This window comes from Cavia porcellus, unplaced genomic scaffold (genome assembly GCF_034190915.1).
Source record: "Cavia porcellus strain 051 isolate PalLab524CR breed Dunkin Hartley unplaced genomic scaffold, mCavPor4.1 scaffold_5, whole genome shotgun sequence".
NCBI lineage: Eukaryota > Metazoa > Chordata > Mammalia > Rodentia > Caviidae > Cavia > Cavia porcellus.
In genome coordinates, this window is record NW_026947488.1 from 25,992,159 (window position 1) to 26,016,917 (window position 24,759).

The 24,759-nt window shown below is 45.9% G+C and overlaps 1 protein-coding gene across 1 annotated transcript in view; it reads left to right on the forward strand.

Annotated features, from left to right (window-relative positions):
* The window catches only part of LOC100722249 (ubiquinol-cytochrome c reductase complex assembly factor 1), an 89,835-nt gene extending 73,124 nt beyond the window's left edge, over positions 1 to 16,711 (forward strand). The window contains exons 8-10 of the mRNA XM_003467773.5: positions 7,281 to 7,358; positions 12,684 to 12,797; positions 15,902 to 16,711. Of these exons, the coding sequence (XP_003467821.1) occupies positions 7,281 to 7,358; positions 12,684 to 12,797; positions 15,902 to 16,036 (327 nt within the window). The 3' untranslated portion in view covers positions 16,037 to 16,711. The remainder of the gene's footprint in view (positions 1 to 7,280; positions 7,359 to 12,683; positions 12,798 to 15,901) is intronic.
* Positions 16,712 to 24,759: the final 8,048 nt, after the last annotated feature.

Consider the following 24,759-nt stretch of genomic DNA (forward strand, 5'->3'; position numbering starts at 1 on the left):
TCAGGCTCGCCTCAAACTCACTATGTAGCCCGGGGCTGGCCTCAAATATGAGGGGATCCTCCTGCCTCGCCTCTTGAGTGCTAGAATTGCAGGGGCGCTACCATACCTGGCTTCATGGTTCATTCTTAAGTATAGTAGCTAAAAGAACAACTTTTGACATTACTGTAATAGCTACCTTTATATGTAGCTTTTCTCTTAAACCCATTCCTACTAGTTTATATTCAGAAATTTGCTTTGGATATCCTAGTATGTCTACATGGTCAAACCTTTTACCCCTCCTGTTACTTATTTTTGTTGAAACAGATTATTCTGTACTTTACCTTGTTAACTGTCCTGTTTTGTTTTGTTTTGTGACAAGGTCTCACTGTATAGTTCAGACTAGTCTTGAGTTCACTATGTATAGCCTTGAACATGCGGTGATCCTCATGCCTTAGCCTCCCCAGTGCTGGGATTTCAGCCATGCACCACTATGCTTGGCCTCCTGTAGTTTTTAAGATAATTTTTTTCTAACAATTCAGAGGCATTTCTGTTTTACTTTGGTTTTCTAAAGTACAAAAATTCGTGATTTTAGCTTTGTGTTTATGTGATTCTTCATTTCTGATATAACTCATCCGAAACAGAAACTATGATAGTTTTAAAAGACATTGGGTTTAGGGACTGAGCCTCTGAGTTGAAAGCCTCAGCACTGGCACTACATGTTGGGCATGATTTGAGGGTAGGTTGCTTGACAGTTTTCAGCCTCTGCATCCTTGTTTACGGAGTCAGTAGTAGCATTTAAACTGAGCTACTGGAAGGCAGGCTGATAGGTGTGAGGCACAAATAAGATCATAAATATGAAAACTGTCAAATCAATTGCAGTGTTTGTTCATCATTACCACCACTGTCATACTCAGTAGTAGTACAGGTTTGAATGGAAAACTCCAGGATTGTTTCATTTAGAACACTGTACCATCAGTGACTTCCAAGCCAAATGGTGACCTCTCTACCTAGAATAAGCATGAGACTTGCCACACAGGATATAGTCAGAAGTTTCCAGAAATCAAAGTAGGTTATAACTATTGTGTTGCCTATGTTCCACATAGAAGATTAAATTGATAGGATAGTCTGGTCTTCCCAAGAGTGGTGCTCATCGGCTGCTTTCCAAAGTAATAATGGATTTATAGGTGGGTTTGAATGCTTTGCCAATTAGACAATGACTGCAGTTTCCAAAGGCAGCTAACTTTTTTTGTTGTTGTTTACTTGCTTGCTTAATTTGCTATTTAATGAATCTGGAAAGGACTGTAGTTTGTGATCATTCAGAAATTAAGGCCGCTGGTTTTGGAATGCTGCCTGCCAGCCATTTAACTTGTTACTCAGGACATTATCAGGCAATGTAGATTTTGAATATGTACTGGTAGAACACAAGCAGCAAAGCTGGAATTTTCAAAATAAGTAAGAAGGGTTTTTTTGTTTCTTTTGTTTGTATGTTTTATTTTTGTTTTGTTTTGTTGAGATAGGGACTCACTACATAGCCCAGGCTGGCCTTGAACTTGCAGAAAACCTCCTGCCTTGCTTGGCCTGATGAGTGCTAGGATTACAGGCATGCCCTATCACACCCAGAAATTTTTATTACAGCCTCTCTTCATATACCAAGCTTCTCTGGTGCACTAAAAATTTAAGATGATTTTTTAAACTGGATTTTTAAAAAGATCATCTCATGCCTTGTTTAGATTGGCCTTTCATCACAGTTAGAGCATGCTTTACTGAAATGTTCAGATCATTTTCTAAAAAGGGAAGAAGAAATCGTGCATCTGTCATGTTTTATTATTTTTCCTTTTCTTCTTGGCATTAATAGTTTTCTCTGGAACTGCACACTGTGTGCACAGCCACATACAAGCACGTACATACACATACAGAGTTTTGTTTGTATTTTTGATCATTGCTGAAAGATCTTCAATAAATATTTTAGTCAGAATCCAAATAATTAAAAATCCTAGTATGTATTTTTGTAAATGGTCTCTCCGTGTCCCCATTGTCACTGTTCTACCTGCTCTCCATTTTTATGTATTCTGTAATATTCCACTGTGGGTTACCATGACATTTATAGTAGTGCACATTAGCCTAGAGTCCTGTGATGGCAAACCTTTTAGAACCTTCAGTGATAGAAGTAGCCTGCTGTGGCATGTGTGTCATAGGCTCACCACCACTGGCTATAGCACATGCTATTTCTCAGACAGACTGTTGGTGATGGCATTACTGGCTACTAAAATTGACCAAAAACATGGTCTGCTATGTCTTGGGTTGTTTTGTTGCCTTGTGATGAATTTGACATAGTCCTCAGGCCTCAGTGAGCAACTCCAGCCACCCTTTGTCGTTAACTCCTTCCCACAGATTCTTAGCCTGCTGCTGTTAATCACTTTGTGCCATGCCAGTAACCTTAACACTTATTCTTACCTTAGTGCTCCTTGGTTTCAGTCTTTCATATCAACCTTTTTTCTTCCCCATCCCCTCACATTATTATACTTTCCTGACCCTCACCTCATTTTCCTAGGAGCATTCCTGGGTTATATTAGAGGTCTATGGTGAGATAGTAGACCCACATTTGGAACCCCAAGACCGCATTAGCACTTTTTCTCGTGTGTGTGTGTGTGGAGGGGGGTGATGGTGGGGACTGAACCAGGCCCTGTACCTTCTAAGCAAGTGCTCTACCACTGTGTGTTAAATCCCCAGCTCACAGTATCACTTTTTAGTTCTACCTGTATGGATAATCTCAGACTTGGGGCATGTGAAAGAGCAGCCACATTATTTATGGAGTTGTGCCAGCATAATCATTGGAGTTGGGTTGCTTTATGCTATAATCCTCCCCCCCCCACACACACACACAGGGCCTTGGTATATATAGTTCAGGCCAACCTTGAACTGACTGTGTAAGCTAAGCTGTCCTCAAACTCATGGCAGTCCTCCTGCTTCAGCCACCTGGGTGTTGGGATTACAGGCGTGCTCGATCACATCTAGCTATGCTATAATCTTGACTTCAATAGTTTAGCCATATAGTTTCAAGTTTTCCACACATCAGTTTCCTCTTTAAAGTGGAGATTGTTACAGTACCTATCTCACAGATTCATCAGAATGGATTAAGTGGGCTAATCAGTAGAAAGCTGTTAGCACAGTTCTTGGTGCTTTGTAAACAGTGAATTATGGGACCTGTTTCTAGATTGAATCACTTTTGTGGTACCTTTAGACTACAGAGGAGACAGACTTTGTAGGGAATATAATTTGTGAGCTAGCTCTTAGAAATAAGAAAGAGTCAACATCAGTAAATCAAGAGAGAATTCCCAGCAGCACTGTGGCTGAGAGACATGAGCTAGTGTGACATAGCTGGACAGTGCACAGGGCTAACTGTGACTCGGCGACCAGTGAAGGTGGGGAGGTGCAAGGAAATGAAGCAGGAACGATGACCAGGGGCAGCTCACGGAGAGGTGAAAGCTTGATTCCCCCTTTAGCTCCTATGTCTGCATAGTCTGGTTCCTCTGTTACACAGTCACATAAATGTCTTTAACAGCCACAATAGTGAAAAAGGAAAGAGAGCAGTGATTTGGCCTCAAATGAACTGGCATCTCTTTAAAGCTAATATTCCTCCTTGTGAATACTATGTTAATTAAACATGCGCCTTGCAAGATTTGTTATTGCTTGTGCTCCCCGTTGGTTGCCTCATTCATTAATCTGCTGATTAGTAACCTCAAACTTTTGCATCCCCCACTTTTTTGCATTCCCTTTTTAATATACTGTGCTGTTCCCCCGGGACATAAACTCCAGGACCTGTCCCTGGCCTGCTTATGTTTGTTTTCTTTGCCCCTTATGCCTGCCTCTGCTATAACATTTGTAGTACGTGTTAAGTAATCCTTAAGGTAACATTTTTATTATGTCATAAAAAGTGCATGGCAAATATATTATAACTCATGGACTTTGTTTAAAAATGAACGGATAATTTATTGAGTGTGTTCCATGAGCCTTGCTTCCCCTCCCCCTTTCAGCAGAGACCTGCTGCTCACTTCACCGCGTCTCCTGTTGAGCACTCCCACCCTGTGACACGCTGTGAAAGTAGAGCCATGGTTGGCTAGAAATGACATCATAGTTTATGTACTCAATAAAAATTTAATTAAGTCATTACAGGAATTGCAGTCATCATTTAACCCTCTGATTTCTTCTGTTTAGCTTATTATTAAACATTCAGTAATACCGGTCACGAATCCTGGTGGCTTATAAAATATCTGCATGAATTTTAATAGCTTAAATAAATGGGAAAATATGAGTAACTGATATAAAAGGAACTTTTCCCATGTGGTGATATAGTATGTATGAGTTTTTATAAAAGCAAAGCATTATGGAAAGGATAAGACTTTAATAAGCAAATGGCCCAACTCTACCTTGGAGGAGTTTCTCTTCCATTGGGGGCATCTGTGTATTCATGGGTGCTCCATCTTGGCTGGCCTGGCTTTGGGGAAATGGGAAACCTGCACACCAGTTCACAAACTTACGGAAGGGACTACAGCCCTGCAGGGGCTCACCAGAAAGAATATCCAGCTCCTCTTGGCTGGTAGGACCTGGTGGGTGAGTCCAGTAGTGGAGGAGCTGCTGTCACTTACCCTCACCTGTTGCCTGCAGATCATGTGTCTGCACTGATTGAGCTTCCATCTTCTTCCAGGAAGGGCCCTTTTCATGAGCTAATCCAGCATGGGTGATGATATCTGAAAACCATTCCTGGCTGAGGTCGCTTGCCATCTCTCAACTAGAGGTGAGAGGGACAGGCAGCTTATGGGTCACAGGAGGCAGAGGAGCCTTGCTGATAAGGAGCTGCACTCTTGTGCTTTATTCTACCTGGGCAGCAGCCAGGATGCAAGGGTATCCAAGAGGACAAAATGAATTTGTTCATACTTGGGCCTTGCTGGAAAGCAAGAACTGATTATAAATTAATGTGCTAATAGTGATCTCTGTGGCTCCAGTCCTTCTTAAAGTTAGAGAATAGCTGGTGTGGGAGTAGAGAAACCCTCAAAATGGTTACCAACAGGTCTGTGTTGAAGTCTCACATGACAGAAGTAATAAACTTCCTTTGGCTTATTTGACAGGTGGTGTCATTGGACATGTGCTATGAATGGTGCCCTTGGAAGGATCCAGTTAGAATGCCTGTCCTAACCCCTGCCTTAGGCCAGGCCCTGGCTCAGGTGTTGGAGTGCTGAGATTAATCAGCCATAGTTCCTGTGACCCTTGATTAGCTCTCAGATGGGTGGGAGGGCCAGGTCCGTAGCTCTTGTCAGCCATGTTTTGTACCTGGGGGAGATGTGAAAGCATGGAGAGAGAAGGCTCATGTGGTCCAGGTTGAAGTTGGGTAGGTAAGGTCATGGTTTGCCCTCCCAGCTACCACCAATTTCATATTTTCCAGACTTGAGCTTCACAATTCTGTCTTCATTTTTGAAAATTATCCATGACTATAAAGTATTGGAACTGGTTTTAGTTTTATATAAACAAACCAAAAGGTATTACTCATAATTCCTTGCATTTGCAGAGCCCTGTGCAGTTTAGCAAGGCTTCAGCCTATGTTGTTAAATTAATGAGAGAGTACATACTCGCTTACTGGCTCTTGAAGACAGCTTTTATGTTTGAGGTCTTTAAAAGCCAGCAAAATAGACTCAAAGAGGGGATTTGCTTGATAACATCTCGATCTACCTAGAAGAACTGTGACTTGAACTCTAAATCCTTTTCCTATTTCTGTTCTTCTTCAGAAATCACAAGATAAAGTTGCTTAGTCTTTAAGTTATAATCTCAGGTAAAATTATCCTGTGTCGTGCAGGAACCTGTGGTATGTAAGGAACATGGACTTTGGGTTCAGAATGACCTGGATGCTCATTTCAGCTTATCACTATTTTGCTGTGTGATTGAGGGTAAATCACTTCACCTCTCGAGTCTCTCAGTCAGCTGACTGTAATGTGTCCCTCTCTGAGTTCTGCTGTGGGTTAGAGAAAATGATGTTCATAAAGCACCTGACCTATTGCAGGTGCTCAGTAAATGTAAATGATGGTGGGTGTGGTTTTCGAGAGGGATGTTAAACATGAATCTTATTCTCCATAGAAACTTCCTGTTAATGTAGGGCAGTTTCTAAAACCTGTCAGGTTAAATAATTGTCAGTGAGTCCTTACTTACTCTGTGCTATGTACTGCCCTGGGCTTTCAGCTGGGATCCCAGAGAAGACTAAACCATGGATCATGCCCTCAAGTCTATGGTACTATGCTGCAGGGCAGATTTTCACCCTGTTGAAGATATCCAGTGGACCATACTTCAGGCTCTGAAGGTGTTCCTGGCCGTTCTCTAAGACGGGTCTACCAGGGTTTCCAGTTCTCACAGGAACCCAGTTTCTAAGGTCACCTCGGCATGCAGTCTGCCTCCCTCCCTCTGAGTTGCCCCTCTCATTCTTCCCTGCTCTCCACAGCTTCAGAGGCCCGCCCTTCTCTTCAGCGTCTCACTGTCCTGCCCTTCTCCCTTGTCTTCTCACTTCTGACAGCTTCCTTCTTTTTTTCTTTCAGTGTGACAAGCTCTTTGGAGCCGCCCTTGAGACCTTTGCCAACCTGATGTCCACATACCTTCCCAGTGGTCCTGGGCTTTCACACCCCCAGCATTCCCCAAACATCCTTTTCCAGCCCCACCTCCGCCCCCCTCCTTCCCTCAGCCTCAGATGCTCTCTCCTCAGCTTCTCCTCCTCTGGAGTGTTTGCTTGTTTAATGTAGTCCTGGGGATTGAATATAGGGCCTTCTCATTGAGCTATATCCTCACAGCCTCTGTTTTTCTTTATTTGAGACAAGGTCTCACTAAGTCACCACATTGCCACAGGCTGGGCTTGAATTCGGGATCTTTCTGCCTCAGCCTCCCAGACTGCTGGGATTGCAGGCATCCACCACCATGCCCAGCCTGCAGCAATTTGTTTAAAAGCCTATTTTCCCATACTAGACTGTGGACTCCTTTGACCAAGATACTGTTTATTATGCTTTGTGTTCATGGCATCCGGCACAAAACCAGACATGTAGCTGGAGATCAGTTTATTAAACTGACGGCTTTGTGTAGTTTGGGACAGAAACCTAAAAGAAGTTGGCAAATCAGTAAGAATCTTGACAGATGTGGGAACTGGGAATGGACTGGCAGTTTGACTTGTAAGAGTTTTTTGCTTTGTTCTTTTAACAATCTGTGACAGCTCAGAGCCAAACAGCATAGTTTTTTGGTTTTTCCTTCCTTTAATACTTTTGTTTTTGCAGGTTAATCCCTACATCCTGAAGAAGAACATGATCCTCATGACAAACAGTTTCTATGCAGCAATCTTGGGATATGATGAGGTAAGATCGTTTGCCAAGCCTCAGCCATAACAGTGGCCTCTTCCAAGAAAGGCTTTTGATGACAACATCTAAAAGAAGCTTCCATGACCATCTTTACTGTACATGATATACATTATAGCTCAATGTCTACTTCTCAATTTTCACTGACTGGTTCGCTAGTATTTGGAAAAGAGAGCACCACATAAGATCACTCAACAAGTCGGCATTTGTTGGGTGGCTGTCAGGTACAGGGTGGAAGGACAAAGGTGAATCACTGTCCCAGCCCCAGCTGCTCCCAGAAAGACTTTCATGTGTAAATACCAGAATCTGCCAAACAAATTATACATATTTTTGGCTTTAATTATAAAATCAATACATACTCATTTTAAAATTTCATGAAACTATACAAACAGTCGCAATAGAAAATAGAAGGCCCAGGGCTGGGGTATAGCTGACTAGTAGAATGCTTGCTTAGCTCGTGTGAGGTGCTGATCTGCAGCACTGAAAAGAAAGAACGAAGGGTTGGGGAAAGGAGAGAGAGGAGAGCGGGGAATAGAGGGAGGGGAGGGGAGGAGAAAAATAGAAGGCCCATTTTCTTTTCTGCTCTATTTCCTGCCCCAGAAGACAACTTAATTCGTAGTTCATTGGATGTCCTTCCAGATGTTATCTGCGCATAGACATGTATCTGAGTTTTTTCCCCCATTATGCAAATGGGAGTTGTGCTATAGATACACCTTTCTTTGACTTGCTTTTTGTTCACTGAACGGTGTGTGCTAGGAATTCTTCCACTTCGGAACATATAGGTTATCTCACCTTTTGTATTGTAAAGCAAGTATATAACAGCTGGGTATGGTGGCACACACCTGTGATCTCAGCACTTGGGAGGCTGAGGCAAAAGGATTGCAGTGAGTTCGAGGCAACCCAGGCTATATAGAGATTTCAAGACCAGTCTGATCTATATAGCAAGACCCTGTCTCCAAAATAAAAACAAAAATAACACAATGAAAAACAGTTAAACTGATTAATTTTATGTATGTATATATTATTTATATAAAATTATATATATGTGTATATATATATACATACACACTTTTTTTTTGAGTCAGGGTCTTATTATGTACTTCATTCTAGGCTTGAAATTCCTATGAAGCCCAGGCTGGCCTCAAACTCATGGCAATCCCGCTGCCTCAGCCCCTTGAGTGCTAGGATCACAGGTGTATATCTAGCTCTAGTTTTAACTATTTTTAGGTATACAGCTCATTAAATATATTCCTGTTGTAGGTATGTGCCACCATGCCTGACCTTACATGTTTTATATGTTCTTTGGCTATTAGTCTGGTTTTCAATATGTACATATGATAATTAACTTTATATGGTCTTATAAGTAAATGAGACCAATGCTAGAAAAATAAAAGAAGGTAGAGGAGGAAAAAGAAGAAAATTGAAATGTGTTATTGTACATGTACCAGTCTTCTACAGTGAAATAAATCTCTGTGTACTACAAGTAGGTATTTTAAAAAGTCATATATATATATACACATATACATATGTGTGTGTATATAGTTATACAACTATTTATACCATCCATCTTAGAACTTTTACATCTTCCCAAACTGAAATTTGTGCCCCTTGAACATTAACTCCCCATGCCCTCCTTTCCCCAGCCCCTGACAACCATCATTTTACTCTGAGTCTCTATAAATTTGCCTACCCTAGGAACCTCATATAAGTAGAATGGTATGGTATTTGTTCTTTTGTGACTGGCATGATCTCATCAGGGTTTATCCATGTTATGGTCTTTACATTGGGAATATATCAATGAATCTGACAGGTTTACTGATTACATTCTGATTTTAGAAACCTTACAGTATATAAAAGAATGAAGCTTAGCACTAAAAAAAATACAACTCTCTGCTAGCATTTGTGGTCTCCATTGCAAGTGACTGGGCTCAGTTGACTCTTTCATGAGGATTGATAATGAGGTACTGAATTGTGTCTGCTCCCTGACCCCCATCCTGGTCTGTACTGGCAGAGCCATTTGACCTGAGTGTTGCCCATCACAAGAGTCACTTGGAGTGCTTTTCATTTACTCCCCGAGCACCTCTGAAATTCCCCATTCAGCAGCAGTTCTGCCTGATGCTTCAGTAAGCACCCCAGGTAACCCTCCAGTGAGGGAAGTTTGGGGAATATGCTATTTGCATGGGACAGTTTTTAGAAATACCACTACTTTGGTCCTGTGCCCCAAAAATTCTGATTGAATTGGTGTGGGTAGGCATCTGTAATTTAAAAGATCCCAGAGAATTTAAATATATATTTCCAGAACAATTTTTCTTAAATTTTAAGGAAACCAACAGGTCTGATTCTGTATTCTGCAGACCGCTTTTGGAATTACAAGGTTCTCGAGGTATCCATTACTAGCTACATGCAGTTATTTTTACTTCAATTAGGTAAAATTTAAAAATCAGTTTCCCATTTCTGGTGATCACAATTCAGGTACTCAGTCACTGCATGTGGCAGAGGCCTCTGTGTTGGACTGCACAAACACAGAACATCCTCCTATCACAGGAAGTCAGGAAGTTCTCGAAGGAAGCACCCTTCTGTTACACTCTTGCTTGGATTGTTTTCCCTTCCTGGACACTTTTGGAGCCTTCCAGTTTTTCTGTTTCATGAGGTTCAAATTGCTCCATGGAATTTGGGGTCTTCTGCGAGCTGTTGCCATCTTTACATGTCCTCTTCATCTTCATCTCCTGTTGCCTGTGGGAGAATTGTTGTGCAGCCTCATGTTTGGCTTCCATGTAACCCCTTTCTTTTTCTACCTTCTTACTTTGAAATTTGCATCCTTAGACCAGCCTCCCATTAGTTTCCACTGAGTTAGCAGCAGTCTGGTAGAAAGAAGGCTGCCACTGGATTTGGTCATTTTCAGTGTACTCACCTAGTGAGCCAGGGAGTGCATTGTATCCATGGAGGCTAGGCACTTGCCACCCTCTGACCTCAGCGGTACAGACTGGTCTTCCTTCTGTTACAGTTGGCACGCTAACCTCTGAACCTCCTTACTTGTCTTTCAGACACAGTTAATATCTGTGCTGTATGCAGTCCTTGAGAGCCAACTGTGTGAGCAGGCAGTCATTAGCACTGTTGGATCAGACTGTTCTGGAGCTCCTGCTTATGGTTTATCCCATCTCAGCCATCTCACCCACCACTGAGGCTACTTGTTTAGAGAAGGCTTTTTTATCTTTGGCTCTGCTCATTCTTTAGGTCCCCTTGGTACCCATTACCACTTCTGGTGCTTCTCATTTCCCACATGTGGGTTGTTCCCAGCAGCATCCAGCCTGCGCCCAGGGCACTTCAGACCCTGGCAGGTTCTTGTGTTAGAGTGGAGAATGGTGACATGCCTGAGCTTGTCCTTGGCCCTTGCCATCTGTCAGGAGAGGCAGTGTTTTCCTGACTCAGCCATGATGCAGGACAGTCTTCAGCTGTAGGACTGTGCAAGTATTTAGCAGAGGACATCCGGAGCAAGTGGAATGCTTTCCTGCCAAACTGTCAGCTCCCACCCTGTTATGGCCCTTCCTGGCAGCAGGCCTTAGCGGTCGGTCACAGAACCCAAGAGCCCGGACCACGACATGTGCAGGATAAATACTCCTGTATCTTCGTAGCATTGAAGGAGCCTTGCATAACCATTATCTTTTAACAACCCTGTGGAGTGGGATTATTTTGTTTGTTAAACTGATGAAAAACAAGCGCTGGAAGGCTAGTGGCTTTTCAAAGACCATATAACATTAAGTGATAGAGCTGGCATTTGAACTCAAGCTGTCTGGCTCCAGATACCACTCTCGTGTCTTTCTGTATCTATAGCTGCCTGCCAAGGTATGCTCCAAGTCCTTGTAGCCAAGATATTACATTTTAAAGCACCTTCATACCTTTTTTTTTTTTTTTTTGGTGGTAGGAGGGATAAACATAGGGCCTTGCTTGTACTAGGCAAACTTTCTACCACTCACCTCACCCCCAGCTCACATTGTCTTATTTTCATAATTCAAGGATGCTGTAGGTAAACAAGTACTTTCATCTCTTTCTAATAGCTAAGATGTCTGAGACTCAGGTTTCGCCACTGCGATTAAATGTGGCAATGACAGTACCAGGACTTGATCCAACCTTCTGAGTTCCCCAGTCAGCACGTTGGTTCCACACACTACCTTGGCGCCCAGACAGAGCAGATTCTTGAGGCCTTTCCCTTCAGTTGCTCCCATTCCTCCCTCCCCTACTGGCCTGAGCTAGAAGATGGCTCTAATTAGTCTCTGTGATGTTCCGACTTCCCAGAAGTGTTACCTATGTCAGGAGAGGCTGTGTCAGGCAGGTGCATGTGTAAGCTCTGAACACTGTCCTGTGTGGCCTTCTGTGGCCCTTGCTGATCCTGCTGAGCAGCGTGTTACCTTTATGATTGGCCAGACTGCCAATGGTGAAAGAAAAGCAACTGATTCCCCTTCCCAAGGAGCCTGCTGCCTTGCAGATAGGTGCCTGTGAACCAGGTGAGAGGGAGCAGTCCACACCCAGCTCCATTGCTGGGAAAGCATACACTCGGGGTACTGCCACGCCCTGTGGACAGCAGCAGAGGCACTGCTATTCCAATGCTTTTCCTTGCCCCTCAGACATTGCCTGGGCCAGGTGCAGTGCAGTAGAGAAGAGGAAACCCCATGCCTTAGTCCCAGCTTCTGCATCACCTCAGCCGTGACTTGGCCCTTCTGGGTCCATGTTCTCTTCTCTGAATAAAGTAAAGGTGTCAGCCAGGCACGGTGACCCATGCCTGTAATCCCAGCATTCTGGAAGCTGAGGCAAGAGAACTGCCATAAGTTCAAGTCCAACCTGGGCTATAAAGCATGACCTTATCTCTATACTCTCCCCGACAAAAAACAAAGGAATTGGATCACACATTCCTGGAAAACCCCTTCCAGCTGTACATGTAACTGTCTTAGTACCTTTGAGGTCCTTCTAAGCTGGGTTTTTTGTGTTTGGGGGATTTTTTTGTTTTGTCTGTCTGTTTGTTTAACAGTACTATAGATTGACTTGAGGCCACCACACTAAGCTACATTCCCAGCTTGTGTTTATTTATTATTATTATTGCTATTATTATTATTTGAAACAGTCTGAGTCACTAAGTTGTCAAGATTAGGGGGATCAAGGTTGGGGGGAAAAAGGATTAGATTTGAACTTGTGATCATCCTACCTCAGCCTGGGGTATTGGAATACAGGCAGTTTTAGCCAGTTCTTTCCTCTCATGACCACATTTTCGCTGTTTGTCTCATGCCTTGATGATATTCCCTGGTAGACCAGTTTTTATACTTTATGTTCCAGGGGATCCTTTCAGATGATCACGGGCTGGCTGCTGCCCTCTGGAGGACCTTCTTCAACCAGAAATGTGAAGACCCTCGACAGCTTGAGTTGCTGGTAGAATATGTGAGGAAACAGGTAAGAGGCCCCCCGGCTCACACACAAAGTCTTATGGAAAGCAGATCTCCCAAGCACTGTGTGGGCTGGACTTCCGGGGCTGTAGGAAGTCAAGTTAGCAGAGGCCAGGCTGAGGGAATGCTGACCACTTCCATTAGTGGCTGGTACCAGTGAAGAATGCGTCCTTCTGTGTGTCCAGCTATGAACCAGACCGGGTTCCAGCACATGGGGATAGGAGAGGGCACCAAGTAGCCTCTGGCTTTCAGAAAGTCCTAGCCATTCTTTACCACACATTTCATTATCTACTGTGTGACCTTGGAGTGCTGGAAGATGGGCATAGTCAGCCCTTCTGTACCCACTTAGAGTCCCAGGACTTACTCCGTGTTCCTGACATCTAGTAGGACGGGGCTGCAGCAGCACTGAACAGACACACTCAGCCTCTACCCACCGGCCACTCTCCACAGTCAAGTGGCACCTACTCAGGTCCTTACCCCTTTACGTGTACCCCAGGGCTCCCTGATGCTAAGGCTTCTAGGAGGAGCTCTCCTTCATGGACTGCTTATCCACAGAGCTTTCTCAAACCCATGGAGAATTAACTCCTGGATCTCCCTGTCCCGAGATCCTATGTGAATAGGAAACTCATACTTTCTAGATGGCTGGGCTGAGGAGCAGGGAAAAGAAATACAGACCCTTTTCCAGGGTCTCCCAGTGAGTCAGCCTCCACTACTGGCCTTGGACCCCAAGCTGGGTGATTCATGTAACACTAGAGACCTCAGCTGCTGCAGACTAGCTCACCAGCTGGGGCTGTCTGTGAGTCACACCTTCACTTCCTAGGTCTGGCCTGTAGGGCAGAAGGGCCCTCACTCCACAGTTAAGTCTCTTGTTCACCTGTATCAATGACCTTCAAGCCTCCAAAAAGTAGAAAAAAAGCCAGACCCCAGATCTTGAGCAGCCAGGGCCAATAGGACTGACTAATTCATTGCTGCAGATTTGTCCAGTTGAGGCTCTTTAGATCTAGTCGGTAGAAAGGCCCAGAAGCCAGGACTTCTGTTTGACCATTCTTCAAATCTGTCAAGAGCCAGGAGAAGTTACTGCAGCCAGAGAGCCCCACCCACAGAGAATTCTGAGACTCACACTGTTGACAGGACTCGCCCTCAGACAGAGTAGCAGTTGGCAAATCAAATACTGTTTTCTCAAAGACCTGCCCAACTTTTCCATCTGCTATAGTGGCCTTGTGCCAGAGGCCACAACAGGACACAGCGGGGTACCCTCCAGGGTCTCAAAAGGAAGAACTTGCCATAATTAATGTCTCTATAAGACTCATATGACAGTGGTGAAAGCCAAGCAAACAATGGTGAAGCTTTTAGGAAAGCAGGGAGCTTTACTGGGCACCCAGTGCCATCAGCAGACCTGCTCTACCCAGCCCTGTGCTGGGAGAGCAGAGATCGATGCAGCCCTGGAAGTCTTGCATCAAGGAAGCAGTTGGCGCATAGCCAGCCTCAGAGGAAGGTAGACACTGGGCAAAGCTGGGAGAATTGGGTCCCGCTGAGTGGATCAGGGAAGATCCTATGCTTAGTGCTGCATGATAACCACTCCCAGGCTGAGTCGAGGTTTGCAGTCAAGGAATTGGGCAGAATGGTGGTGTTAGGGTAAGTTGCTGGGGAGGGAGATGGGTTTCTGTGTTCTTGCCCTGAAGAGATGCGAGACATGGGATTCTAGATCTGTCTGTGTGAGACCCTGGGATTGATTTCAGGGGCCAGCAGTCTGAAGATGGAGCAATAAGTGTGATTAGTTCTTAGAGGAAGGGGCTGACCCAAGACCTAAGGTGAAGCCCTTGGTCTGCCTTCCATCTTCCCTGAGGGAGCCTCATCTTCTGAGGTCCAGTGCCACCTCCTGCTCTGGTCTAGTTTTCACTGGAAATGTGACCTGTGCACTTGAAAGCCTTTCTCACCTCCTGTCCACCATACGAGCAGGTGGCCTGGGAAATCCTCCCAAAACTACTGCCTTCATCTCCTGAGACCCCCTTCTCTATCTTTTTTTATATTTTATTTTATTTTATTTTATCTTTTTGAGAGAAGGTTTCACTATGCAGTTCAGGCTGGCCTTGAACTCACTTTGTAGCCCAGGCTGGTCTCAAACTTGCAGTGATTCTTCTGCTTAAGCCTCCTGAGTGCTGGGATTACAGGCATGCACCACCACACCTGGCTTTAAATGCTTTCTGGGGGACCTCCTCCCATTTGTCTCTATTCACAGTGTCCCCTCTCCACAGGGAGGGCTGTGCACTTAGATTTCTGGGCAGGCCTGAGCGGTCAGAGGCCTACCACTGCCCTGGGTAGTGGAATCTGGAGCTCACCATCTCCGTGCTGAACTGATTGGGGGCAGAAATGGTAGAAGGCCCGGAAGGAATATGATTGTTCTCAGCTGTGGTGAGCAGCAGTATGTGGCTATTGTCCTTCTGGTTCCAGTGGGAACACCAAGGCTGGTGACAGTCATAGGCGAATGGCAGGGGCATCTCTAGGATGATGACCACCTCAACAACAGAGTTGTCCTAGAGCAGGGAGGCTGGACCCACTGGCCAGCATCAGGGCCTCCTGAAGGACAGTGGATATCCATGTTAGGGAAAACTCATTTGGGTGACACCCACCACGGTACATGTGCCTTGTTTAATCTTTTTCTGAGTTCCATGAGGCACATATTTCAATCCTATCAGGTGAAGGAGTCTAGATCTCAGTGAAGGAAGTGGTCACCTGGGATAACTAGGAAGGGACAGAGTTGGGATTCTTTCTCCCAGCAGCATTGGATGGGGGTGGACAGGATGACTTCTGTAAGTCACCAGCTCTGACTTTCTGGCCTGCAGGAACTCTGTAGGAAGGACGTAACCAGAGGAGAGAGACTGACCTTGAGTGTGTATCACCGTTCAGATGTGTCCCAGGGAATTCCCTAAAACCTTCCCAGTGAACCTCCTTAGTGACTGTTCCCCTAGATCTCCTGAATAAAATGACCTGGAGATCAGAGCTAAATGGTCAGAAGCTCTGCAGCTCCCTTTTACTTCCTCTTTCTGGGGAAGCTGGTTCTTTTTGTCACCTAGAATGTTTGTTACCCCTTCCTTTTCGTGATTCCTGCAGATGCAGTACCTGGACTCCATGAATGGCGAGGATCTGCTTCTGACAGGAGAAGTGAGCTGGCGCCCTCTGGTGGAGAAGAATCCTCAGAGCATCTTGAAGCCCAATACTCCAACTTACAATGATGAAGGTCTTTGAAGGACTGACTGGTCCCTCCAGGCTTTGAGGAACTACAGCAAAAGAAGTGCTTGTTTGGCCCAGGACCCCCACAGAAAGTGGCCCAAACTGACCTGTGAACAGCATCTGTCAAATACCTGGCCCATTTGTTGATTTTCCTCTTAACGTGCCCAGGAGTCTGATCTGGTGGGGGTATAATGCTGGCAAAACCTTTAGCTCTTCTGAGATGTTGTCTCCCTCAAAAGGAGCCCCCAAAGCTGGTCGTGGGGATGCACACTGTATTCCCAGCACTCTGGGAGGCTGAGGCAAGAAGATTGCAAGTTCCAGCCCAGTCAGTGAGACCCTGTCTCAAAATAAAAAACAGGAAAAGGGCTGGGGATATAGCTTAGTGCAAAAGCCCATGCCCTTTGCACTAAGCCATGGTTCATCCCCCAGTCCTACAAAAACAGTAACAACAAAAACAACAAAGGAGCCCCAAGTAAAAGCTCCCTAACACATGCTCCCTAAATCCCTGTAGCAGCCTTTCCTACAGGAAAGGATGGAGGGGTAGAAAGGGGACACACCCTCCCCCAAGGGCCTGCTGTGGTCTAGGAGCTGTTTGTAATGCTGCCAAGTCAAGATGGGTAGCCTCACTCTGTCCCCTGGCTTTGAGCCGTGGGGTTGAATTGGCCATTAAAAGAAGCAGATTTCTGTCTACCATGGTTTTTTCTTTATTCTAGTCTTTTAAGAAATCTATGTGAGATCATGACTGCCATAAATTAAGGGGTACTTCCCAGCTCAGAGACAGAGAAAGGGGAAAGCTCAGGGTCTCTGCTGCTGCTTTTGCCTTCAGTTTATGAGATTTGTCGATGTCTGGCAAAGGCATGGCCTGCCAGGCCCACCCTCTGGTACCCAGGAGGCCTCTGATGTCCAAAGGGCTTGTGGTATCCTAATCACTTAGAACCCTCAAGAACAAAGGTCGTTTTGTTACTCCCCAGTGAATTGGGTGAGGAACATGCTACCTTTTCTTTCTTGGCCTCCCCTTACATGAGGTGCTGGGGCAAAAACAGCATTCCTCCCTGCCTAGTTACACTGTCCCAGGTCCTAGCCCCATGTCCACTTCCCAGCTTCCGGAGAACATGCTGCAGAGCCACCTGGTTGAAGCACTGGAGGACCAGTTCCCTCCTTCCTTGGAGTGTGGGTTGTCTCTTAGGGGGTTTTCTTAAATTGAAATAAGGGGGGCAGGGAACCACTTTGCCCCTCCCTCCCCTATCAGACTTCCTTCATTGAACTCACTATAAAATGAGTCATATAAAGAAACTCCATACGGGTGAGGTATATCCCACTTCTGTGAAAACATTACAAATCAAACCACCTTCTCTCAGTTTATTTAAGATGCTTTTGTTGCAAGCAGAGCTCTAGAGTGAAGCCTCCTCTGTGTATGTGAGATAATAACACCTTGTAACTCATTACAGCTGGGCACTATTTACATAAACCAGAGCCAAGCCAGGCAGGAATTTGCTGATTAATTTATTTTTAATGGAGTGAAGTATACCATGCACCAAAATAAACTTTACTGTGTGTACCTAACTGCTCCTGGAATGGATGGAAAAATTAATGGAACAGATTTTGGCTCCCAGCTCTGCACATTAATTCATATATAAAAGTTATGTGAGCATTAACCCATTTGCTGCCCAGGGCAGCTCCCCAGTCACGGATCCTAGGCCAGAGCGCCAGTTTAGTTACCAGGCTTGCTTTTAGAATCCTGGAACTTCAGATTTGCAAGGAATGTTCAAAATCATCTGGGCCAGCCCTGGTCCAAAACTTCACTGCTCTGCTTAACTTCCACATTGGCCTGTGTTCAGGCAGGCCCTGGATGGATTCCCCCAGCAGCAGATAGATGGTCCCTGCCTGCAGAGGATTCAGCAATCATCAAATACAGCAACTTGTAGAGCTGAATTTGAATCAGCCAAATGGGATCTGCTACATCTGTGACGTCTCAAAGCCTTCACTTCCTGGCTGTCAGCATCCTTCCCTGGCCCCACAAATCCCTGTCCCTTTTAAGATAAAACCTGGGGTCCTTGGTCTATAGGCTCTTCTCTCTTGTTTCTATCTCAACTTTTTTTTTTTTTTTTGTACCTAGGATGGAACAGCCTTGCACTTGCCAGCCGCAGTTGCCGCTTATGCCGCTGATATCCCAGCCTATTTTTATGGCGCTCTAACCCACTTCTTCCCCAATCAAACTGAAGCCCCATAGGGTTACCTGAAGGGATCACACTGCTTGTCCTTTACGTGGACTGCATGCCTTGTGCTGCTGACTAAAGAAATCCCATGCTTCCTCCAGACACTCCTTTGTCCCCATCTTAGGCCACGCTGTCCATGGTACTCCTTACAGTGCACTACTCTGGTCACTCTGCACTCCTTGCCACGTTTCCACATGCCTACCTCCTATACTGTACCTTGGACTGCTGCCCGCAGAGCAAATACCATGTGGGTCAGCTTTATTTTTCCAGTGTCTAGCAGAGTGCTTGGCTCACAGTCAGCATCTGTGTCTACTTTGTTAAATGAGAGAAAATTATCACTGGTTATCAGGATAAACCCAACAGAAAAGGCTTTTGGCTTTCTCCAACTGACCTACAATTCAGCTTATTTTTGCAATACTAAGTCGGGTATAGTGGCACATGCCTAAAATCCTAGCTATGCAGGAGGCTGAGGCATAAAGATCACAAGTTTGGGCAATTTAAGGAGACCCTGTCTCATAAATAGACTTGACAACACTCATATGCAAGCCCCAGCATCCCGAAAGAAAAAAGTAATGCTAAAGTATTAAGCTCCTCCTTTGACCTCTGTATGGGGCCCAAAGCCAAAGCTCCAGCTAAATATCTTTCTAAAGTAAACTGTTTCACAAAACAGGTAAAGGGCATGGTATCTTGTTCCCAAGGACACTTCTCTTTACAAATCATTTTGTCAAGCATTTAACCTCTAAACTTCAGAAAAGATCACAGCAAATAACACAGAAGGAAACTAGTAAAACAAAATTGGAAGCCAGGCATGATGGTGCATGCCTGTAATCCCAGCACTCAGGAGGCTGAGGCAGGAGGATTACTGAGACTTTAAGGCCAGTTTGGGCTACATAGTGAGACCCTGTCTTAAGAAACAAAACAAAAAACTTTTTAAAAGATAAGATACAAGGGGCTGGGGATTTAGCTCAGCGGCATAAGTTCAATCCTCAGTACTGATAAAAAAGAAAAAGACAAAAAAAAAAAAGATACAAATATTGTGAGGGAAAATAATTACATCAGAAAACCTAGACTGCTGATCACCAACTGAAAGATGGCTTTTTTTTTTTTTGTAATTTACAAATATTTTAAATGTGTTTTCTCACCACAGCCCTATAAAATAGGTGTTATCATCACCTCTACCACAAGTGAGGAAAAAAAAGGGCCAGAGAGGCCTAGCAAATTATTAGAGAGTGCTGCCACCCTACATTGTGTGACCCCAGAACCCCTGCTTGTTCCCTAAATCATACTGCCTCCTGCAAGTCAGCAGGGAGCTCTACCCATCACGCCATAAGGAAACAGGTGCGCTGAGAAGATACTGCTTGCTGCTACAGGTGACCCTGAGCAGAAGCAAGTCTGAGGACCCCACTGCTTTGGATACACCTCAAGCTTCTGTGTGAGGAGCCAGGCTGGGAGAAGGTGGACTTTGGGCAGTGGAGATGTCTTGGGAGAGCAAGGGCATGGGGTAATTGGGACTGGGATGAGGACACTGGCTCTGCTTGAGTATCAGAAGGACACATGCAATCCTGAGGCTGGATGATTTCCCAGAGGCCAGGCGAGGTCAGCAACAGGGCTCAGAAGCAAGAGCACTGACAGGAGGTGGTAGGAAGAGCAGAAGCCACGCAAAAGGTGGAATCTGGAGAGGAGACCAGGAATGAAGAATGGGGTCAGGGAGAGCTTCCAGAAGAACCCTGAGATTTGGTCTTAGGGATAGGACAGGCCTCAGGCTCCTGGCTGAGACTCTGTCTCCCTACTCACTGCTGCCCTGGTGCTAACCTCCTACCACAGGCTTTCTGTGGCTTCTGGAGACCTCTCAGGCACCATGTTGCTGAGTCTGGAACCCAGACTCTGCCCAGATGACAACGTGCAAACCCTGATGGAGCATCTCAAGGAATAGTGTCCAAGCACCGACCTGTTATGGCAGCAGTGACAGACTACAGTGTTAGTGCCAAAAGGCACTTGGAAACCTGCCTGGTCATCCTCATATGGTGGCAAACTGACCCCAGAGAGGCCCTGGTCCTGGTTCCATTATCCTAGCCTATCAGCCAACCAGCTTCCCTTTCTCTCTTTTCCTCTTCCTGCATCCAGAAAAGCTCTTTCACCTCAGGCCCCCGCTGAGAGCCTTCCAAGGGCTGTACTCCTTTGAGGGGTCTGGGTGGAGACATGGTTCCTCTAAGGTTCTAGAATGGGTCATGAGCTCTACACTCCAAGCACTTAGTTTATACTTTGGTTCGTGGTTTGTAATTATTTATGAGTCTGTCTTCACAGCCTAAACTGAGTTCCTCCAGGGCAGAGATGAACTCTTACTCATCTTTGAGCTCAGTGCTGGGGTAAAGTGGGCATTAAATCTATGTTGGGTGGGTGGGCTGGTTAGATGGAGGGGGAACAAGATGGGCAAGGAGAGTTAGCTATAAAAATAAGGGTTCAGGGGCTGGGGATTTAGCTCAGCGGCATAAGTGCCTGCCTTGCAAGCAGGCAGTCATGAGTTCGATCCCTGGTACTGGTAAAAATACAAAAAAAAAGGGGGGGGTTCGGGGTCAGTGGATAATATCTCTTATGTTCCCCTCTCAAGTTGAGAACAGACTGAAAACACGAGAGACAGATGGACATCAAAAGCAGCAGCTTTGGGCTGGGGACATAGCTGAGTGGTAGAGTGCTTGCTTAGCATGCACAAAATCCTGGGTACAATTCCTAGCACCACAATGACAGAACAGTGAATGTGATGGCTTTGCCAATATTACTGACAAAGCTATCTGAAGAACACAGCTTCCACTCACTGACCAAGTGAACTTGCTGTTCTCCTTTCAGAACCAAACATCCTGCCCTGCCATGCAAGGACAGACCTCTGGTTTACAAATGCAGGATCCTCTCTTCAAGTTTACCACATAGATGTGGATGGAGAATGTGCTGTCCTTGCATATAGCAGAATCAGTGACAGAGAGAGCAAGTGAGCTCAGCCTGCTTCTTCCCTAATCCACCAATCAGACAAATCATCAATCATTCCCCTTCCCTTGGTAATGGAGATGGAGGATGAGGATGCAGAAGAGGGACTGTCCCTTTCATGAGTCCCATCCTGGAGAGTAGAGTGGGGTTTTCTCCTATTATGGAAACAAGTCTTCTGCCATTAGATCGGATGGGATGAAGTGGATGGTGGTGGGAAGGATACAGGTGGGTCGTGCCATTACCCAGTCACAGCTGCCTCTCTCAGACTAGAGAGGGATACACAGAGGGAGACAGAGTCATGCTTCCTGTGAGCTGGGTAGAATAAGTGACAAGATCCCAGAGGCAGTTGGGGGATGACCAGCTGCTCTCCATTGACATGGCCCAATGGGTGCCTTGGCCTTCAGGGCCAGCCATGGTCTGGCAGGAGCAAGGGACTGAGCAGCAGGAGCTCTTGTGGTTCCTGCTTCATCTGTATTCAGGCCTTCACTGAGCCCTTGTCTTTCACATCTGAAAAGCTCTGCAGTTCAGCATGAACCGAGCTGCTCAGCTGCCCTCAGTCAGCATTTGACGCACATTAGTGCATTTCTCAAGACAGCCAGTGAAGGAGGTGCTGTTGGCCCCATTCTATGGATTAAGCCCTTGTAACTCAGAGCAGTCTGGCTCACCATTGTCTAACCAGGTGTCTCAGGTCAGTGGCAAACTATAGCCCTGGGTGGGCCCAGCCTTGGGGAAATCAGGGGAAACCAACTCAGAATTCATGGGTGAGTGACCTATAGGGGACATGTGTGGTGCTCGGGACAGTGAGCTGCCCCATTGGTTGCTCCTGGGAAGCCAAGACTATACTTTGGGCCATTCTCTCCAAGAGCTGCATCCTAAGTATATCCTAAAGTTGTGTTCTGGAATCTTCCCAACCTCTGTGCTGTCATCTGTAGCAAGGCCCTCAGGGCTCCTCAGAGGGTGGCAGCGGCTTCCAGGCCACCTTGGCCCTCCTCCAGCCTAACACCACACTTGCCAGCTAGCTCTGGTTGGAACTGTCCTCGGCCTTACTACCTCATTCAAGCCAGTCACTGGGACAGCTCCTCACTTACTCTCTTATCAACCCAGTTCCTAGGTGGCTTTGACTTGCTTCAAGGCATTTGGGCACATACTGGTGGCCCTTCCACTAGAACTCTGTTCCCCCTGACCTAGAGGTGCCACAGCGAAAGTGTGGCATTAGAGCAGCCTGCCACTGGCAGCTGCAGCCAGCCTCTGCTTCCACCGCCCCCACACAAATCAGCTGTCCAGACGCCACTTGGCTCAGAGAGACAACAGACAAGGTAAGTGGCCCCCAGGAAGGCTGAGCAATGGCAGGCAGGCGCCCGACACCCTGAACAGGAAAATATTTTCCTTCCTCTTAATAACAGTCATTAAGGGGCCTGTGCACCACATGCTGCAGCCAGGGGCTGGGCTTGGGTCTGCCTGTGTGGCTTCTATTCCCTTGGGCCAGTACCCCAAGGCCAGGATTCACCTATCTTCCTTCTCCTGACCCTTTACGCACCCAGCCCATGGGCAGGGGGGCTGGATCTGAGGTCCATGCTATTATTGACATGCTGCCAGGGATTCCTGGGACCCTTCTCTTCGACCCAGCCCTCCCATTTCTGTCTCTTTCAATTCAGCTCCCTGTACTGGCTCCCAGTACCAAAGCCCAGGCTTAGAGTCAAGGACAACCTCTGACATACACTGGCATGTGGCCAGATATCAAAGACAGCAAACAGGCACAAAGTCACAGATAGTACATACATATATGTACATGCACAAGTAGATATGTGTAGATGTATATTTTGTTAAACCATAAGAAATTGCCAATATTCAGTGATGTTTTACTTACAAACAAAATGGATTTTTTTTTGCTTTTGTTTTTTGAGATGGTTTCATTATATAGTTCAGGCTGAACTCAGCTTGAACTTACTGTGTAGTCCAGACTAGCCCCAAACTTGCAGGAACCCTCCTGCCTCAGCCTCCTAAGTGCTAGGGTTATAGGCATGCACCACCATGCCTGGCTGCTGAAAAATATCCAGATTTGTTATTTGACACAGGGTCTCGCTATGTGGTTCAGGCTGGCCTTGAACTCACTATGTAACCCAGTGTGGCCTCAAACCCGCAGCAATCCTCCTGACTCAGCCTCTGAGTACTAGGATTACAGGCATGTGCCACCATGCCTGGCTTGGAATTTTGTACTTACAAAAATGGAATTTAGTACAAACGTGGGCATGGAAGAAAGTATACAAAAATAGAGGGAAAAAAAGCCAGGAAAAAAATATAGACCCAAATTTGCTCAGAGAGCATTCAACTAACCTACATTCAACTAACGTTATTTGCAGTAGCCAAAAGGTGAAAATAGCTCAAGTCCCTAAGTGAATGGGTGGATATGCAGGATGTAGTACAGACAAGGCTGGGGCTATGGCTGTAGTACCCACAAGTGAGAGGGCACTTGTCTAGAGCACATCAGACCCCAGTACTTCACACAAACTGTACCCAAACACATGGAATGTTAGCTGCAGAACACACAACATGAATGAGACCACATGAAATAAGCCAGACATGAAAAGAAAAGTGCTGTATGATTCCATTTACAGGAGGTTCCTAGAGAAACCAAATTCATAGGGGCAGGGAGTGGAATGATGGTTGCCAGATTCCAGGGAGGGAAAATCGGTGAGTTGTTTCATGGTGTAACGTTTCAGCTTTACAAGATGAAAAAAGAGTCCTGGAACTGAAGAATGTACTGAATGACACCAAAGGATGCCTAAAAATGGTTAAAATGCTATATAATGAACAAGATACAGAGCCAAAAATAGATACCATGAGATAGAAATATATACAATAGAAATAAACAGACACACACACAAACATGCCTCCTTCCCTCTTTCTCTAACCCAGATAAGGTCCTGGTTCTCCCCTTTTCCCCTCCAAGCAAATCCGGAGATAAGGGCCTAATGAGGGCCCTGCCAGCTCTGCTGCTCCACAGCTCAGCGCCCTCCCACAGGCTGGCTTTGTTTACCCAACTCCCTGCTACTCACACAGCCTCTCTGCCCCCAGGGAAGGGCCTCCTGAGAGGGCCTGGTGCTCCAGTTTCTGCCCCTGGGATGGGATGGGATGGGGTGGGGGCCTTTAGCTCCTGGTTCATAGCTCTCCCATGTCTCCAGTCCCCCATCATGGTAAAGCCGGGTTCTCACAGAAGAGACTGTGCTGTGGACCTTGTCACAGACCAGATAAACCACCAAGCACAGTCAGGGCTGAACACGGTGTGAGACTTGGTTTTAGGGCCTCAGCCCTCCCTAGCACCCTCATCTAACCTCATCCCTCCTGTAAAAAGACAATGAGCACTTGCGCCTGGCTGGGGCCACCATCTGTAGCTGCCACTTGCTGACTCCTTCCCTGCACAAAGCCTCTCCCTGTCCTGAGGACAGACACGCACCGTCTGGGACTCTGGCCCTTGTTGGGGCAGATATGTATGCCCTGCTTGCCTCCTGATATATCTGAAACCCTTGGCACTCTAACCTGTTC